The 19,942-nt window shown below is 44.6% G+C and overlaps 1 protein-coding gene across 2 annotated transcripts; it reads left to right on the top strand.

The window, feature by feature from the left end:
- The first annotated feature begins 3,943 nt into the window (after positions 1–3,943).
- LOC122881932 (ankyrin repeat domain-containing protein 34A) lies at positions 3,944–16,421 on the top strand. Of its 2 annotated transcripts, XM_044208721.1 has the most exons (3): positions 3,944–4,102; positions 10,871–11,080; positions 11,188–16,421. In XM_044208721.1, the coding sequence occupies exon 3, from the start codon at positions 11,272–11,274 to the stop codon at positions 12,856–12,858; it is 1,587 nt and encodes a 528-aa protein (XP_044064656.1). In that variant the 5' UTR covers positions 3,944–4,102; positions 10,871–11,080; positions 11,188–11,271; the 3' UTR covers positions 12,859–16,421. The 2 variants fall into 2 exon arrangements, with proteins under 2 accessions (XP_044064656.1, XP_044064655.1); XM_044208720.1 differs by lacking the exon at positions 10,871–11,080 and having other exon boundaries at positions 3,946–4,102.
- The last annotated feature ends 3,521 nt before the right edge of the window (positions 16,422–19,942 follow it).

A 19,942-nucleotide genomic window follows, 5' to 3' on the forward strand; every position in this document is an offset into this window, starting at 1 on the left:
CATATCTGAAGAAAGAAATGATTAAAACTTTGTGTTTATTGGCTCCAAATAGGAATGGAAATGAGGTATAGGACTACACGTGTTTTGGGAGGAGTAGCCTGCCACATAATGTAGGTTAATTAGTAAATGTAATGTGATGCATTCTCAGAGTTAGACAAGGGGTAGGATTAGGCATCTCAACAGCTTTTATTTGGCTGAAAACCCAAAGTATATAAGTACAATACTCAGTGTACTGCCACGGGACATGTCTATCAAGCACATTTACATACGGCAGCAACAGGCACACACAGCACTACTTGTGGTCTGTCTGTCACCAGATTCGTCACACATTCGCAAACATATTACTGCCGATTTTCAAGTCGCATCTCATATCTACTGCGGCGAATATGAGCACTACGTCACAGCCACCTACCAAAAAAGACATTTAATCTGCTGTTAGGTGAACAGAAAGCGTGGACGCTTACGGGAACCAGTTAGTTTGAAAACCAGTCTGGACATAACGCAGGTGTGAGCAGAGGGGGCTTTCGAGTAACAACAAAGCCAGCTGAGCTAGCGTTAGCGGTTCCACAAAAAGCAACGTGAAAAAACAATTTCCCACATCCAGCCTACTAATCTGGTTAGTTAATTGGCTTCAGATGAGGCTTAACGTTCACACAAGTTCTCTTGACTGTCCCTCAGTATTACAACATTAGCTGGTCCAACATCGTCCCAGCGTGTCGGATTATAGCCGCTAGCCACGTTAGCTCCACACCATGCTAACACCAAGTGCAACAGGTTATCCTGCAAAATAAATAGTGAAGCATCTAAAAATGGCTAAGCTTCCGAGTTTAAAGTCGGAATCGATCCTTCATTGAGCTTCAGTTTTGAAGCGAATCCTGCTTTGTTCTGGCCCTCGTAGCAGTCCGAAGTAAAATGGTCAACTTAGTGCACACATGAAAGCGTTTTCCAGATGTTGTGGGGACATTTCCATCAAAAATAAAGTGAATCCACTGGCTCTTCACTTCCTCGGATGGTGGGAGCAGATGAAGACTTGTTTTTTGCAGCCAACAACAGAGAATCTTCATGTGCACAACACCAGAGTTGGCGTTAGCGAGGAAGATAGTAAGTTACTGAATGTAACTCCAGTTCTATGAGTACGTGCGTAGCCCTCTACCTGCATGTTATCACAGCCCCAGTAAAAGCACCTTAGTTTTAATACGCTAAAACATTTATCACGGTAATGACGATATTGCAAAATCCACGTCGTGGAAGAACGTGACACCGTGATGGTGACGAAACCGCCCACTCCTAGCAGGCCGGGATATATGTTTTGACCATGTCCTCAATGTAGGATGGGCAGGATGGGCATTCGCAGCACGGCAGACAAGTACCAGTGTTTGAATCGGACTGGAGCAGCCGCCGGTAGCCAGTGCAGGGTGGGGAGAGGTGTAGTGGGGGAGAACTCGGGGAGGTTGAAGAGCAGTTGGCTGCTGCATTCTGGAAGAGCTGCAGAGGTCAGATGGCACATGCAGGCACATTAGCCAGGATTGAGTGGCAGTAGTCTAGGCGCAAGATGACAAGAGCCTGGACCAGAACCTGCACCGCCTCCTGGGTGAGGAACAGACATATCCTCTTGATGCTGTGCACAGATTCTCTCCAAGTTACCCTGTAAGTGCGGCCCTTGAGGTAGGATGTGAACAGGGAGAGTGCAGAGCCTGAGACTCCCAGTCCTTGAAGGGTGGAGAGGAGGATCTCAAACGCTGCTGAAAGGTCCAGGAGGAGGATGACGGAGGAGGGGGAGGCTGTTCTAGCAGTGTGGAGTTCCTCTGTGATGGCAGGGAGGGCAGTCTCAGTTGAGTGGCCTGCCTTGAAACCAGACTGGTGGAGGTCCAGGAGGTTGTTCTGGTGGAAATATGCAGGAAGTTGAGTGAAGACAGCACACTTTAGTGTTTTTGGAAAGAAATGGAAGAAGAGAGACAGGTCTGTAATTCTTTACATCAGACGGGTTTAATGTGGGTTTCTTTAAAAGAGGGTTCACTGCTGCTTTAAGAGTGTTGGAAAAACGCCCAGTTGTCAAAGAGGTATTGATGAGGTGGAGGAGCAATAGACTGAAGAAGGTGAGAGGGGACAGGGTCAAGAGGACAGGTGATTGGGCGGTTGGAGGTAACCAGGGTTAGTACCTGATTGGGAGAGAACGGTGAAAAGGAGGTTAGAATAGAAGAAGAAGAGGTGGATATAGGACAGGTGGTGTCAGCAGGTGGGTGGAGAAATGAGGAGTGTATGTCATCTATCTGGGCCATGATCTTTTCCTAAAGTTAACCAAGTAGTTGGTGCCTTGGAGCTGTATTTTGTAATACACACACCGGTCCACTGTGTAGTTTTCACGCCTAGACGAGGCCGAACGTGACACTGATACAGCATCCGCTAGTGGACCGGCTGGTCTATTACACGATCTGGCCCGATACCGGGTTGTACATTTACATTTACATTTCAGGACTAATCTGCTGATTTCTGATCATCGTTCAGACATTTGACCATTTTATCAAACAACTTTATTGACCTGTTGGTGCGTCAGTGAAGTGAAGAACAGCTGAGTTAATTATAATGTTGTGTAATAAATTCAAACATTTAGCATCTTTTGTCGTTTGTCGTTAACATTTATATTTATTGAACTAACAGCACTTTGAGTTGAACATGTTTATAAAGTCAGTAATAAAAATACTGATCAGTTTGTCAGTGATCATTTTATCTGAAAGATTCCTGGTTGAATTATTAATCTTAGTCTCGGATTTAGGCTTAATTGATAAAATTAAAATATCTGTTTAAAATCAGAGAAAACTCCATGTGTTAATTAAAGTTAAACCACAAAGCAGCAGTGTTTCATTTTACAGATAATGTTGGGAATAAAGAAATCACACAAGCTGAACTGCAATTAGTTAATATCAAGCTATCAATGAGATTTTCTTAAGAAACGATCTGCTAACTAGGCAAGTGAACTTATACACGTTTAAGCCACCAATAAGATATATTAGAAAACTCGAAGCTGAAAAGCTTCATACAGATGAAAATCAGCTCATTAGTTGATTGATGTGCATTGTCCCTGGTAATAAATAAATAAAATAACCAGAGTTGTATGTACATTAAACCTAACCATGGAAGTATTTACTTACACCAAATGCATGACTGCAATGCATTGTGGGTGACATACACCTGGAGTGACCGTCGTTGTTGACTCGCTGCCTCGGCCCTCCGAGGCTCCATCTCACTTCAGTTTTTCAGACAAATGGAAGGACGGTGAAGATGGCGGCGGGGATCCACCGAGGGGAAGCCAACGAGGGCGCGCTGAGCGCCTGATGAAGCGCAGCCTGGGTGCGTCTGAGTGGTGGGCGTGGCTCCCGATTCACCTGCACTCCATCCTGCAGTATATCAACCCCGGTTCCTCGCCCACTGCGGTACTATACGTCTGATAGTGTATTCTAGTGTTTCTGCTTTCTCGTGTTTTTGACTTCGTTAACCAAAGTCTCTTTGGGACCAGGATCCTTCAGCCATTAAATGATTCCTTTCCCACAACCACTCCCCGAGTCTGTGTCCGCATTTAAATTATAACAAAAACAGAAAAAGCTTCTGCAAAACTATTTAAGCCATTATCGAACTCTGGGACACCTGAAACCCAGACAAATGAAATTTGTTTTAGGTAGAAATATAAAATCTGTTTTTGTGTAAAATGTTTTTCTTCTCGTTCCCACAGTTGTTCAGCTTTTATGTTTTTAATAAAACTAAAAGTTAGTAAAGTGCTCTTGGTGTTTGCTGTGTGTACTGCTACACCTGCTATCTTCTTACTGTATGTAAAGATTGTATGTAAAGCCCGGACCCCCCCGCAGCCCCCCCCCCCCCTTCAGATCTGCAGCCGGAGTGACGGAGGTGTGAAGGGCTGTTTGGTGAAACACTCAGATGTTTAAGGGTTAAATAAAAGCGTCGGGGCGTGAATCTGCTCTGACAGCTCAGACTGAGGAGGAAGAGGAAGAGGAGGAGGAGGAGGAGTGTCGGTGCCGCGGCTTGGTCAGTCGGTAAACAGTCGGTAAACAGTCGGTAACGGTCGGTGAGATGCTGCTTCAGCTCGGCGGTAAGAACAGAAAAAAGCTGCGCATGTTTTCCTGCTTCCTTCATTCATCTCCTCCATCATCTTCATCATCATCAGCATCATCAGCTGCTACCGGAGCGGATTTTAACGGCTCCTCTCGGTGTGCGCGCGCGCGCGTGTGTGTGTGTCGGTTTACGGTGATTTTAACGAGATAAAACGCCGTGAAGTCACCAGATGTGACGATTTGATGATGATGATGATGCAGCAAAAACACACCATGTATCTGACCCTGTGTGTGTGTGTGTGTGTGTGTGTGCGTGTCCACGTGCACGCGTGCCCGTGCGCGCTGCTGCCGTTAACTTCGCAACCGGTGTGTAAATATAGAAATCACTGCGTCAGAGCGGCGGACTGACGTGGAAATCCGGTAAGTATCCGGGTCCGTGAGCTGCATTCCTCCAGTCATGCAGCTTCATCATGACGTCACTGAGCGGCAGCCCTCCACCTGTGCGACAGGTGACAGCAGAGACACGTGCTTTCAATTTAAAGAGTTAAACTGTCACTTACTGATGTTTTCTAGATTATTGTGTGTTAGTTCTGTATTTTACTTCAGTAAAAGTAATACTGCTGCGTACTTTACTTCAGTACAAAAGTATTCGCTACACTAAAAGAGTCAACGAACAGATTTTCACACTAATTATCTGACTGATGATGGAGAATGAAAACAAACATTAAATTATATTTTTAATAGAACCTGTTTTTTAAGCCCTGAGTAGCGTCTGCAGGCTTCCTCACGCTGCATTCAGCCCCAACAACCAACAAGAAGGGAGGGCAGGCTGTACGATGCCTGAGAGGCAAAACCCAGGGCCAGAGTGAGCTAAAACCTGGCTGCAGCTTGTTTAAATGCTGAGAGGTGAAACTGACTCCGATGGTTTTAACATGATGATGACGTGTGTGTGGATCTGCTGGGTATTAATATCATAAAGAGTTCGGTCCGGACCTGCTCTGTAGCAAAAGTGCAGTGAGATAACTTCTGTTATAAACTAGCGCTGTATAAATAAATAAACTGAATATGTGTGTACACACACACACACACACACTTAATTAGGATTTAAAAGGATTAAAACAAGTTAAAAAGAAGATTAAAATAAGCTAAAATAAAATAATAGAGGAGAATAAAAATGACGGCGCAGTGAGAAATAAGAAAAAATAATCCCAAATTTAACTTTAAAATTCAAACAGAAGTTTGATTTAAAAGAAGTGAGAGTCGAGTCACATGATCCAGACCATGTGACCGGAGCAGCAGATCAAAAATAAACCATTCAGTGCTTCATAAACCAACTGTGTCGTTTTACAATCAATTCTTTGACAAACAGGAAGTCAGTGAAAAGATATGAGAACTGGACTGATGCGGTCTGTCCTGGTCTTAGGCTACGTCCACACTAATACGTTTAAATTTAAAAACAGCGTTATCGCATATCACACATATCACACATCTCGTTAACTGGGCATGTGCGGTTGGTTGCTTAGTTGCAGAAAATACTACGAACAAATCTCAGACTGCTTGAATGATAGCTTGCGTCCTGCGCATGAAGGCAGCAGCATTGTGAAACGCACGATTTACCTTAACAGCAGCTGCTAGCAGCGACAACAAGGTCGGCGACGCCTGTGATTCGTTATCCACGTTGAGTTACTGCTTGTAGTCGAGGCTGATGTCGTCCGTTTCCTTCCAGAAAAGGGTCACGTGATAGGGCCGTGACGAATCAAGGACGGACACGTCATGACTGATTAGACCCAATCAGGCGGCACGCGTTGGCGTCTGCGTCATTGTTTTCTAAAGACGCTGCGCAGCACCGGGTCAGAGGTCAGAGGTCAAACTGAGCGGAACCACTTCCTGTTTATGAAGAGCTTCTAAGCCGTAACTAATGGCTTCATTAATGGTTAATTAATCACTAATACTTTACAGATCAGCTATCAGATTCTCTGTTCTTATATTTTAATCACGTTACTTTCTTCATCTGATGTTCAGGTTTCTGTTGATTCTGTAACTGAAAACTATGAAAGCAGCCGACAGGTGTGACGTCCACCTGTACCTGTGTGTGTGTGTGTGTGTGTGCCCATATGTTCATTTTCACACTGAAATACAAACACTGAATCTGTGTGCCATCATTCAGCAGGGTGTGTGTGTGTGTGTGTGTGTGTGTGTGTGTTCAGTACACACAGTACATTAATATTTTACTTGGACTGCAGTATTTGGATTATTGTTAATCTGCTGCTAAGGTTTTCTTCTCATTGAGTGAGACTCTCTTCTTCCTGTTAACAGAAATTTTATCTTCATCCATGTGAACAAACATTTGTGTAATCAGCTGATCACGATGCTGTCTGTGTGTTCAGGTGTCTGATCTGTGATCAGTGTTTGCTGGTCAGCTCACAGTTTCAGTCTGCTTTGAGGTTGGTCGAAGACTTCTGTCGGCCGCCATCTTTTCTCTCTCTCCTCACTTCCTGTCAGCTCCTTGTTGTCACTATCAAACAAAAGGGAACAAAAACAAATTGTAGAAAAACAATAAGCAGATCAGCAGTAACATGTAGTCTGATGTTATGCTGTTTCTCTTCGTTTGAATCACTGAACAAACCCGAGAGGTCTGGAACCAGGAAATGCCTTCAACACAGTGAACAAGAGACTAACCTCACAGTTTAAAAGAGCCTTTGTTTTCACATAATCTGACTTGAAATGTTTCTTTGACACATGAATTTAAATACCTGTTGAGTGATGTGAAGATAAAAAATGTCTATCAGACACCAGAACTGTTCACAGGTTTATAAAACAGTAGAAATAAATATAAATACAGCGTTCACGTTAAAAGTCGTCATCATTGTTTACGTGCAACCGCAAGGGGGCACAAGCCAGAGTCTTCTTGTGCCAGTCCCAAGTCTGGATAAATGCAGAGGGTTGTGTCAGGAAGGGCATCCGACGTAAAACACATGACAAATTAAAAATGCGAATCGTGAAAATGACTTCCATAGCGGATCGGTCGGGGCCCGGGTTAACAACGACCGCCACGGGTGCTGTTGATCTACAGGGTAGCGGTGGAAACTGGACTACTGTTGGTCAAAGACGAAGAAGGAGAGGAGGAAGGTGTGTTCGTAGGCAGAGAGAGAAGAGGAAAGCTAAGAATGTAGACCTGACAGTAGGGACTTTGAATGTTGGGACTATGACAGGGAAGGCTAGAGAGTTGACTGACATGATGCAGAGAAGGAAGGTGGACATACTGTGTGTCCAGGAGACCAGGTGGAAAGGTAGCAAGGCTAGAAGCTTAGGAGCAGGGTTCAAGTTGTTCTACCATGGGTCAGATAGGAAGAGAAACTGAGTAGGAGTTATCCTGAAAGAGGAGTTTGTGAGGAATGTTCTAGAGGTGAACAGAGTATCAGACAGGTTGATGAGTCTGAAGCTGGAAACTGAAGGGCTGATGTTCAGTGTTGTGATTGGTTCTGCCCCACAGGTAGGATGTGAGTTAGAAGAGAAGGAGAAATTCTGGAGTGAGTTAGATGAAGTGATGCAGAGCATCCCCAGAGGTGAGAGAGTGGTGATTGGTGCAGATTTCAAGGGGCATGCAGGTGAAGGGAACAGAGGTGATGAGAGTGTGATGGGCAGGTTTGGTCTTCAGGACAGGAACGCAGAAGGACAGATGGTGCTAGACTTCGCAAAGAGGATGGAAATGGCTGTAGTGAACACTTTCTTCCAGAAGAGGCAGGAACATAGGGTGACATATAAGAGCGGAAGTAGAAACACTCAGGTGGAGTACAGGTGGACTACATCTTGTGTAGATGTTGTAATCTGAAAGAGACCAGTGACTGTAAAGTAGTGGTAGGGGAGAGTGTAGCCAGACAACACAGGATGGTAGTGTGTAAAATGACTCTGGTGGTGAGGAAGATGAAGAGGACAAAGGCAGAGCAGAGGACGAAGTGGTGGAAGTTGAAAAAGGAACAATGTCGTGTAGTTTTCAGGGAGAAGCTGAGACAGACTCTGGGTGGTAAGGAAGTGCTCCCAGATGACTGGACCACTACAGCTGATGTGATCAGGGAGACAGGTAGGAGGGTACTCGGTGTGTCATCTGGACAGAGGAAAGTGGACAAGGAGACTTGGTGGTGGAACGAGGAAGTTCAGGAGTGTATACAGAGAAAGAGGTTAGCTAAGAAGAAGTGGGACACTGAGAGGACTGAAGAGAGTAGACAGGAGCACAGGGAGATGCAGCGTAAGGTGAAGGTAGAGGTGGCAAAGGCCAAACAAAGAGCATATGAGGTCTTGTATGCTAGGTTGGACACTAAAGAGGGACAGGTGGATTTGTACAGGTTGGCCAAACAAAGAGATAGAGATGGGAAGGATGTGCAGCAGGTGAGGGTGATTAAAGATAAGGATGGAAATGTATTGACAGGTGCCAGGAGTGTGATGGGAAGATGGAAGGAGTACTTTGAAGAGTTGATGAATGTGGAAAATGAAAAGGAACTAAGAGTAGAAGAGGTGACTGGTGTGGAGCAGGAAGTAGCAAAGATTAGCAAGAGTGAAGTGAGGAGGAGGTTGCAGAGGATGAAGAGTGGAAAGGCAGTTGGACCTGATGACATACCTGTGCAGGTATGGAAGTGTCTAGGAGAGGTGGCAGTAGAGTTTCTGACTAGTTTGTTTAACAGAGCTTGGAGAGTGAGAGGATGCCCGAGGAATGGAGGAGAAGTGTACTGGTGCCAGTTTATAAGAACGAGGGAGATGTGCAGAGCTGTGCAGCTACAGAGGAATAAAGCTGATGATACAGTGAACCTGTGGGAAAGAGTAGTGGAAGCTAGGCTAAGGGCAGAGGTGAGCATCTGTGAGCAGCAACATGGTTTCATGCCTAGAAAGAGTACAACAGATGCAGTATTTGCTTTGAGGATGCTGATGGAGAAGCACAGAGAAGGTCATAGGGAGTTGCATTGTGTCGTCATAGATTTAGAGAAAGCGTACGACAGGGTGCCGAGAGAGGAGCTGTGGGATTGTATGAGGAAGTCTGGAGTGGCAGAGAAGTATGTTAGAGTGGTGCAGGACAGGTATGAGAGCTGTAAGACCGTGGTGAGGTGTGCTGCAGGTGTGACAGATGGAGTTCAAGGTGGAGGTGGGTCTGCATCAAGGATCGGCTCTGAGCCCCTTCTTGTTTGCTCTGGTGATGGACAGGCTGACAGATGAGGTTAGACAGGAATCTCCATGGACTGTGATGTTTGCGGATGACATTGTGATTTGTAGTGAGAGCAGGGAGCAGGTGGAGGAAAATCTAGAGAGATGGAGGTCTGCTCTGGAAAACAGAGGAATGAAGCTCAGCCGCAGTAAGACAGAATACAGGTGCGTCAATGAGAGGGACCCAGGTGGGACGGTGAGGTCACAGGGAGCAGAGGTGAAGAAGGTGCAGGACTTTAAGTACTTAGGGTCAACGGTTCAGAGCGATGGAGACTGTGGAGAAGAGGTGAAGAGGCGAGTGCGAGCAGGTTGGAGCGGGTGGAGAAAAGTGTCAGGTGTGTTGTGTGATAAAAGAGTATCAGCAAGAATGAAAGGAAAGGTGTTGGAGACGGTGGTGAGACCAGCGATGTTGGACAGCTTAGAGACAGCGGCGCTGAAGGAAAGACAACAGGCAGAGCTGGAGGCAGCAGAGCTTAAGATGCTGAGGTTCTCTTTGGGAGAGACGAGGACGGACAGGATCAGGAACGAGGACATCAGAGGGACGAGGACGGACAGGATCAGGAACGAGGACGTCAGAGGGACGGCTCATGTTAGATGAACGAGGACATCAGAGGGACAGCTCGTGTTAGATGTTTCGGAGATAAAGTCAGAGAGGACAGATCGAGGTGGTTTGGACGTGTTCAGAGGAGAGACTGTGAATATATTGGTAGACGGATGCTGAGGTTGGAGCTGCCAGGCAGGAGGTCTAGAGGAAGACCAGAGAGGAGGTTTATGGATGTACTGAGAGAGGACATGAAGCTAACTGGTGTGAGTGAAGAGGACGCAGAGGACAGGGTTAGATGGAGGCACATGATTCGCTGTGGCGACCCCTGAAAGGGAACAGCTGAAGGGAAAATATTGTTTACGTGTTTACTAGCTGACAGTCTTCTTTGTCTTTGTTGCTGTTTCTTTAAGCACATTAGCTCCACCTGTAGATCGGAGGAATAATGTGACACCATTGGCAGATTGTGTATTGCATCACCCACGTGCACGCATGCTTGCATGTGCATGAGATTAAACAAAGTCCTGCTCACAATAAAACATAGCGTTATCATCAGTCATAGTTTTACTGCAGGTCAAAAACAGGGAACTTTAACTTTATATTAAGAGATCAGTTAATGTCAGTATGAACAGAACAATTATAACAAGAAAAACCTGTTTCAGTGTTCATATGAACACCTGCTGTTTAAGACCGTTTCTACATTAACAGCATCATCACTTTTACTTTTAGTGAACATCTACTTTGTATCTCGACATGATGAAGCACCTGCACACCTGTCACTCAGAGACACCTGAGCAGGTGATTACAGAGTCCTGGTTTCTGTCATAGTACTGCAGGTCACATGTTAAGGTTTCTGAAAGCAGGATCTGATGTTTCCATGTGCAAACACATCGATTGGCTACTTTTAGAGTAGAGTTGCTAACAAAGCCACTTGTAGTGTAAAACCTTTATTCAGTAATCAGCAACACAACTGTCTTTAAATGTTAGAAATTAAAAAAATTCTATAATAGAGTAAAACACTGTAAATATTATTAATTAAGTGCTGCATCTCTGTTCTTTTACCTCTATATAGCTGCTGTATAAAGTCAACACAATGTCCAGACAACAAGTCAGATGTTGGACGATTCTGCAAAACCTCGAATCACTTCCAGTGGCTACAACACGATGTCTACAATCACTGTTAGTGTAAAACAGAAAGTGTTTGAAGCTGCTGAGACGTGTTGGTCTTATAAAAAGCAGTCAGCCCATTTGTGTTGTCAAGTTGCTCTTTCACAGTTTTCAGGTGAAGTAGTGACAGCACCTCCAGTCTCCCATTGTTTCTTTATCAGCTACATCCTCAGTCTGTGGTGAACTTGAGGTGAACTTACCTCATGTGTGTTTCTTCTGCAGGTCATGTGACTTCTCGTGGAGGATGGGCAGTCTGCGTTAAGCTAGCTTCCAGTGGACAGGAGGTCTAAGGTGAGACTAGGGATCATGGGAGATGGAGGACCCCTGCAGACTGAGGGGAACGCCCTCCTCAAAGCCGTCTTCCAGGGGAAGCTGAGGCTGACCCGCCTGCTGCTGGAGGGCGGCGCTTACATCAACGAGGGCAACGAGCGTGGAGAGACTCCCGTCTCAGCAGCCTGCTTAGCGAGTTACGACGACCCGCAGACCCGGCAGAGGATGGTGAGGTACCTGCTGGAGAAAGGTGCCGATCCGAACATCCCCGACAAGAGTGGGAGGACGGCGCTGATGCACGCCTGTGCTGAGCAGGCGGGAAAGGAGGTGGTCTCACTCCTGCTTGAGAACGGAGCTGATCCCAGCCTCAAAGACTACTCCGGCTCCTCCGCCCTTGTCCACGCCATCAACAAGGGAGACCGCGACACTCTGCAGGTGCTGCTGGATGCCTGCAAGGCCAAAGGCAAGGAAGTGATCATCATCACCACTGACACGTCTCCGTCAGGCACCAAGAAGACCAAGCAGTACCTCAACTCCCCCCCCTCGCCGGGCATTGTGGACAAACTGTCTCCGGCCTGCATGTCTCCCTCCGAGGTGGAGATCGGCACCTCGGAGGGCAAAGACAAGGAGGGGATCTTCAGCTTCGCACTCACCTCGGCTTTACCTTTACCTTCAGCTCGACCTCCAGGAGAAAAGAGACCGCCGCCACGCAAGCTGCTGAAGAGGCTGAACTCTGAGCCCTGGGGCTTGGTGGCGCCCTCGGTGCTGAGCGGGGTTACTCAGGAGAGGGTTGACGGAGGTCTGGAGGAGGAGGGCGGCTGCGACCTGAGCCGGACGATCGCTGAGATTAACGGCCTGTCCATTACAGAACCAGTGAGACCTCTGTTGTCACGGCGACACAGCATCGAGACCCATGACCCCTGTTCCCCCAAACTCATCGACCGGTCCTGCTCCGAGGACTGCGCAGCCCTCTCTGGTTCCTCCTGGGCCGACAAAGTCCAGCAGCACCAGATCCTGTACCGCAGGAACACAGCCCCTGAGTCCCAGGAGAATGCCGGGGGACCTGGGGCAGTCGCAGCCCGGGCCCTAGCTCACCCCAAACTGACCCGGATGGAGCACTATGAGTCGGACACCCACCTCAGCCCAGAGTCTATCCCTGGATCTCCGGACTCTGGTCGGGTGTCTGTGGAGCGGAGGAGGTACAACGCCTCCCCCCTCTCCCTGGTCACCAGCTCCTCCAGGGAGTCTTTGGAGAACATCCCCAACTCGGTGTCCCCCATTACCATGCGCAGACGTCCCCCAGGGCTCCTGGAGCGCCGGGGCTCCGGGACCCTCCTGCTGGACCACATCTCCCACACCAGGCCCGGCTTCCTGCCTCCACTCAACATCAACCCCCAGAGACCCATCCCCGACATCCGGGCCAACGGCAAGCCCACCTCCCCTGTCCACTCCGGGCACAAGATTCTGGTCCCCGTGGCCCCTGCCTCGCCCAAACGGGGCCCCGACTTCAAGATGAAGAAGAAGCTGATGAGGAGACACTCGATGCAGACAGAGCAGATGAAGCAGCTCTCCACCTTCCAGGAGATCCTGGCCGAGAAGGTCATCGAGTCTAACGGGGATTGATGACAGGAGGTGTGAGGGCAAGGCATGATGGGTAACTGCAGAGACTTCTAAGGTGGTGACTTACTGTGAAGCTTCTCCATTAGATCATCACCTCACTGATAAACTCTGTGACACATTTAAAACCACATTCTGGTATTTATGGAGCGCTGCACCAACAAGGATTTTATTAAACTGAAAAAGGGTTCAATTAGAGTTTAGTTAAACTTGTATTAACTTTATGAAACCATTTTTAAATTTGAGCTGCCTGTCATAATTTTAACTACATTCTCTGGTTCTGAGGTTAATGTTAGCTTAGTTTAATGGTTTAAACTAATATAAATTTCAAAGTAACAAACAAAAAGAGAAATCTAGAAGTGATGCTTCAAAAGGTAAACTTTTAACTAGAACCAACTTTTGTCCTTCTTCTTGAACCATCACGGCTTCATGCAGTTACAGTTAAGACACCAAAATGAAAAACTAAACAACAATTAAACACAAACTGTTGTCTCTCTACAAAGTTAACCAGCTCTAAGACTTATGAGTTTATTTTCTTTTTGTGATGCAACATAATAAACACAGCATTAATTTATTTTCTGTTCATGGTAACAGTTGTAAATATTAGAATTCAACACCTTCTCATCACTTATTTCTAAAAGCTAAACGTTTTTCAGATCGGTAAGAGAAGTTTGTGATTTAACTGATTTGAGCAGGTAAAAGTTTTTGTGGGTGCTCCTCTCCTGTTTCCTCTGCTGAACCACGGGAAGCTTTCTGGGTTAAAACGTTTACAACATATTCCTGATGCTTCCTCTGAACCATCCTCAATCATTTACTTACTTCAGTTAAAAACTGATGAAACTACAAACAAAAGTAATCTGACTTGTTAGATGTTTACAGATGCACAATTTGCACTGCGGTCGTGTCTATTTTTCTCATGGTGACAGATGAAAACATGAACCTTCTGCTGGACCTGAAGATTTACTGATGAAACTGATATCTGAAGGTCGGCTCTGAAAACAAACTGTCCTCTTTTCATTAATTAAGCTAACGTATTTATTTGAATCCATTTATAAGATCCTGTTCTGATTGAAAAAGTGTGAAACTACCTACTGCGCTGTATGTACTGTAATTATCTACACACTAGTCAATATAATAGTTGGTATTTCTGTGTAAATGATCCTGAGTTCCTCTGAATGAATTGTCTTTATTTTACAGTTCAGAGGGATGTTTGAACGTCCGTCCTGTTTCTGTAGTTTAACAGTTTTCACAACACTGAGGTGATATTTTGATCTAATTTGTTTTGAGATGAAGTTAAATGAAAGTAGTTTTCTTGTTTATGAAATTCCAAAGAAGTTGTGTGGAAGATTTGAACCAAAACCTGCTGAGACTGTAAATACTGTAAAGATGGATCTGTATGAACCTGTACTGTAATATCAACCCTGAAGCACTTCATCTGGTTCAACATAAGGGGGTGCTGAAGGACAGTTAAAGGAACAGTCCCACGTTTTCTGTGTCCTGTCCAGAGGCAGAGGAGAAGACGGATATAAAAGTTTCATCATACAGAGAAAGGTTCAGGATGGGGTTAGCCTAGCTTAGAGTCTCTGTGACGTAGTGACGACTCACATGGCTAGTTGGTGAACTACTGTAGCTGGCGAGCTAACTGCTAACATGCTAACACCAATCAGTCATAATATCTCTTTGAGCGTCTTTCCCTTTCCTCTCTACTGTTCTGTTTACTTTCCCTGACATTTAGCTCATTATTTCATTCAAAAAAGTTCTCTACGCTAACAAGTTTGCTAATGATCAGTTAGCTAGTTAGCTTAGTTTGGTGGCTAACAGTATAATAAGTCTCCACAATTTATTAACAGTAAATTGACAGTTGTATTAGTATGATGTCCTCCTGTCTCCTAACTGTTGGATGGTGACACACAGCTAATAAGCTACGATAGCTTCCTCCATTTTCGACTTTCCGGCTTTCCATCCACTCAGAGGTCAGCTTTGTCAGGACGGCTTGTTATTGGTCAACAGGATGAATTCACATGTCAAAGTGCAGATTTACTTCCCCCTGCAAGTGAATCTACTGATCATAGTTATTCCATTAGAATTAATTTAATTAGCTGTGAAATTTCAGTGTTTTGAATGCTGGTGTGACGGAGTCTTAACAACACTGGTGCAATCTCTGCTCCCGGCAGCGCTTGGTCCACAAATAGCTCCACCGCTAACTGCTGCTAAAACCACAATGTCTCTTCTTCACATTTTGGTTTCAACACCTGTTCAATACACAACCACAACATGGAGATCACACTGGAGTTGTTGGAAGGAGATTTTTTTCTCCTTTGATGGAGCTAAGCTAGCTGCCAGCTACTGCTAGTGTTAACATTTATCAAATTGTGTATAAAAGTCACAGCACAAGCTAAGACTGCTGTAAAAAAAAAATTAATAGGGACAAGCAGCATGAGCCTCAAATAAATTTAAATTTTAGATCCGACTGAAACTAAACACAAAAATTTGCCCCCTGGATTATCTATTGTTGCTAACTGCACAAGGCAACTTGATGGCTAAACAAGGTTTGTGCTAAGCTAGGCTAACAGTTCCCCCCTGCTTCCAGTCTTTGTGCTAAGCTAGGCTTACAGCTTCCCCTTGCTTCCGGTCTTGGCTAAGCCTATCCTGGACCTCTCACAGAGATGAAACTGATCTGAAACGTAACTGAAGAAGAACAAGATTTACAGAAATGTTAGTGTTTTTATAAAGTTTCAATGAAATGAACGTCTCTGAATCAAGTATTGTTGATCAAATTTGACTGCGACTAAAATGTTTTTAGGGAATCATCCTGTTGACACACACTTGACAAGTTAATTGGACCCTTTCTGATTAAAAAAATTAAGAACTAAACAGTTTAAACTCGTCCTAAATTAAGGGCTGACTGTGTATCAGTCAGAAGTTTGTGAATAATTTCGTCCTGATTAAGTGACCTGCTGAGTCAGCAGGTGAACTTCCTTCAGTCTCACAGGTTCAGTTTGTGATTCATTTCTGACCGACGAGTGTGTTTGGTTTTATTTTGACAGGCAACAACAGAGAGTCTGTCCTTCTTCTTATTAGGGCATGTGTATGACATCACCTGTGACACGTCTGAAGAGGGAGAAGCTACAGCTCAAACTGTTGAGGTAAACAGGTACACCTGTCTGCTGCAGCTGAGACACTTTCTACTGATGCATTTAATCTGTAACTGATCCAGCTCGAACCAGTTTAAACCAGTGTGGTCCAGTTTGAACAGGTCAGATCCAGTTTGATCCACTTTAAACCAGTTTAAAACAGTCTGATCCAGTTTGATCCAGACTAAAATTCAAACTGGTTTAACTGTATCAGACTGGTTTAAACAGGATCATACTGGATCAGACTGGTCTGATTGATGGACCTTGTTGTTGTTCGTAGATACTTGAAATTTAAACTAAATCAAAGTATTTTTGTAAGCCTGTTAGCAGATAGAAACATCTCTCTAATGAATCTGTGATATATTTTTCTTCTTTCACTCTGATTGTAACTCAAACTGTGGAATAAAAACATTTGTTTCATGTTCAACTCTCAAACCTGCTGCATCGCATCATCAGTCAGACACAAATCTCAACCCAGAGTCCCTTTAAATATCAGACGATTCTGCAGCTAATGATCTAAGTTCAGCCTCAGTACAGGCAGTGGTGTGTGTTTATGTTTGTGTTTATTGTAGATAGGAGGACAGTTGGGGGGGTTAAACTAAAGCTTCATAATATAGTATCTGTGGCTTCGGTACCGATATATCTTCAAACACAGGAACCTTAGAAACAGCTGTAAAACCTGATATATATTTAGACTGCTTTTCTTCTATCAACCTTCTTCAACTAACTTCAACGATATCTTCATCGAAGCCATCAGCCTGTCTCTTAGACCCCATTCCAACTAGGCTGCTTAAAGAAGTTTTACCCTTAGTTAGCACTTCTTTACTGGATATGATCAATCTGTCTTTATTAACATGCTATGTACCACAGTCCTTTAAAGTAGCTCTAATTGGACCTCTTCTTAAAAAGCCCAATTCAGCCAACTATAGACCTATATCTAACCTTCCCTTTCTCTCTACGATCCTTGAGAAAGCAGTCGCCAATCAGTTGTGTGACTTTCTAAATAACAATAGTTTATTTGAGGATTTTCAGTCAGGGTTTAGAGTGCATCATAGCACAGAGACAGCACTGGTGAAAATTACAAATGACCTTTAATTGCATCAGACAATGGACTTGTCTCTGTACTTGTCTTGTTAGATCTTAGTGCTGCGTTCGACACCATTGACCATCACATCCTATTACAGAGACTGGAACATGTAATTGGCATTAAAGGAGCCGCACTAAGCTGGTTTATATCCTATCTATCAGATCGATCTCAGTTTGTACATGTTAACGATGAGTCTGTGCACACCAAAGTTAGTCACGGAGTACCACAAGGTTCTGTGCTTGGACCGATTCTATTCTTATATATGCTTCCTCTAGGCAGTATTATTAGGAAACACTCCATAAACTTTCATTGTTATGCGGCTGATACCCAATTATATCTATCGATCAAGCCAGATGAAACTAATCAGTTAGCTAAACTTCCTTCCTTAAGGACATAAAAACCTGGATGACCTGCAATTTTCTGAAGTTAAACTCTGACAAAACTGAAGTTATTGTACTTGACCCCAAACACCTCCAAGACACATTATCTAAAGATATAGTTGCTCTAGATGACATTGCCCTGGCCTCTACTGCTACTGGCTTCCCCCAGCCCACATGACACTGAACCCCAAATTGCTCCCGAGGGCTGTGCCTTCGGTGTGTGAATGATTAGTACTCCAATTGATGAGCAGTTGACCATAAGTGTATGAATGGGGTGAATTTGATATGTAGTTGAAGCACTTTGAGTAGTCAGAAAGACTAGAAAGGTGCTATATAAGAAGAGTCCATTTAACTGAACTTTGAGCTAGCTCTTAACACTGGCTGTCTCTCTCAAACAAATAAACATAAACCAAAGGAAGCTTTTCGGTGTCGCTATTGTTGGAGAGGAAAGAGAAAGAGAAAGAAAGCACAAGCACGAGGGCTCTCAGCTGCAGTGGTGAAGCACAATAGCTGCCCCTTTATCCCACAGGAATCCGCAGCAAACTTTCATTCACCACTGGGTTACTGGACTATGGCCTGATCAAGGACAGCTATTAGCTTCCACAGTGGCTAAAGCTAACACAGATAGGCAGCCCAGCGCCGTGGTACAGACACACAATGGAACGCGCTGAATACGGAAACACAAAGCAGAAACAGGACGTGGTGGTCCGTTACTTTCCTCAACAATGCAAAAACACTATTCACTACAATGAAGCTCAGATGAAATAACACAGTTATAAAATCTATCTCAGCCCAGACACAAGCCTCTTACTTGGGATCGCTCTTGATAGCGATTTAATGCATCAGCCTGTTTGGATTATCCGGCAGAGTCCACTCAGGCTCGGATGCTGATGTGGCCGGGATCCATGCTGTCGGCGGGTTCTACGACGAAACTGTTCCTTCAGGCGGCAGCAGAGGGAAGCAGCAGTCGACTGTTAGTGGGAAGAGAGCAGGGCTCAGCGATTATCCTTCTCTCTGTGAAGAAAATGGTAAATCTGTATCTTCCTTCTGTAGGCAAAGATTGTTATCTGGAGTATCAATCAGGGTAAGACAAAGGCAAAGCTTAAATTTCTAGTTCCCGTCCCATTTTTTCACAATTGAGAATGACGTCCGGATGGGAGCCGAAACGTCTCGATTCTGAAAACAGTGTCCAGACGACTACGACTGAAACCTTTTCTACGATGGACCTCTCCTGGACGAATGAGGGACGACACAGTCTTTCAGCAAAGACAAAAGAGTCTGTTGCTCGTCCAGTGAATTAAGACCTTCCTAGGAAAATAAAATTTCAACGTTGAGTGTCCCCTGAAGCAACCGAAGTTACAGTGGAAAGACAGCAAGTCCAGGAGTTCCTGCGCCCCCTTTTGGTGGCTAAATGGCTGTATGTTTTAAGACTTTCTTGCCAGACTAAACGAGATTCTTCCAGCTTGTTGGAACGCCATTTCCTTTCAAGTTTTCGTGATGTTTGCTTTAATTTTCAGGTTTGGGGGTTATACCACGGAGCTAACCTTCTTTGTTTTATTATCTTCTTTTTTTAGAGGAGCGATAGAATCGAGTGTCGTTCGCAGTGAACCTGCAGCACTAACAACAAGATGGTCAATTTGGGAGGGGCTGTGATTTGCATAGGAGTCCTCTGTTATATTGAGAATTAAATGCAGATGGGATCGCTTCCTTGAATCTAGCCACTGCACTATCAGATAGACATCTAGAGTAGGAGTTATTGCCTAATGGAGTCCAGTAATAGCAGTTCAAAAGTTATTAAATAATGGTCCGATAAAGAAGGATTCTGTGGAAAGACTATATATACTAAATGTTCAGTTTCAATGCCATATACCAGAACAAGCTCGAGGGTGTGCTTAAAACAGTGAGAGGCTTCATGTTCACTCTGACAGAAGCCAATCGAATCTAATAATGAGATAAATGCAGTACTGAGGCTATCATTCTCAACGTCCACATGAATATTGAAATCACCTACAATAAACACTTTATCTGTTTTAAGGACTGAACTTGATAAAAACTCTGAGATTTCAGATAAAAATTCAGAATAAGGACCAGGAGCGCGGTACACTATAACAAATAGAACTGGCTGTCGTGTTTTCCAGGTCGGGTGTGAAAGACTAAGAACAAGGCTTTCGAATGAGTTATAGTTTAGTTTAGGTTTAGGGCTGATTAACAGGCTTGAGTCGAAGATGGCTGCAGCTCCACCTCCTCGGCCCGGTGCCTCGAGGAATGTGAGCATTAATATGACTGGGCGGAGTGGATTCATTTAGGCAACATATTCTTCATGACCCAGCCAGGTTTCAGTAAGACAAAATAAGTCAATATGAAAATCTGATATTAATTAATTCACCAGTACAGCTTTAGATGATAGAGATCTGATGTTTAAGAGTCCACATTTAATTCTCCTGTTTTGTTGTGCTATTTCAGCATTTTTGTTTAGGTTTTTATGTATA

The sequence above is a fragment of the Siniperca chuatsi genome, linkage group LG9 (genome assembly GCF_020085105.1).
Source record: "Siniperca chuatsi isolate FFG_IHB_CAS linkage group LG9, ASM2008510v1, whole genome shotgun sequence".
NCBI lineage: Eukaryota > Metazoa > Chordata > Actinopteri > Centrarchiformes > Sinipercidae > Siniperca > Siniperca chuatsi.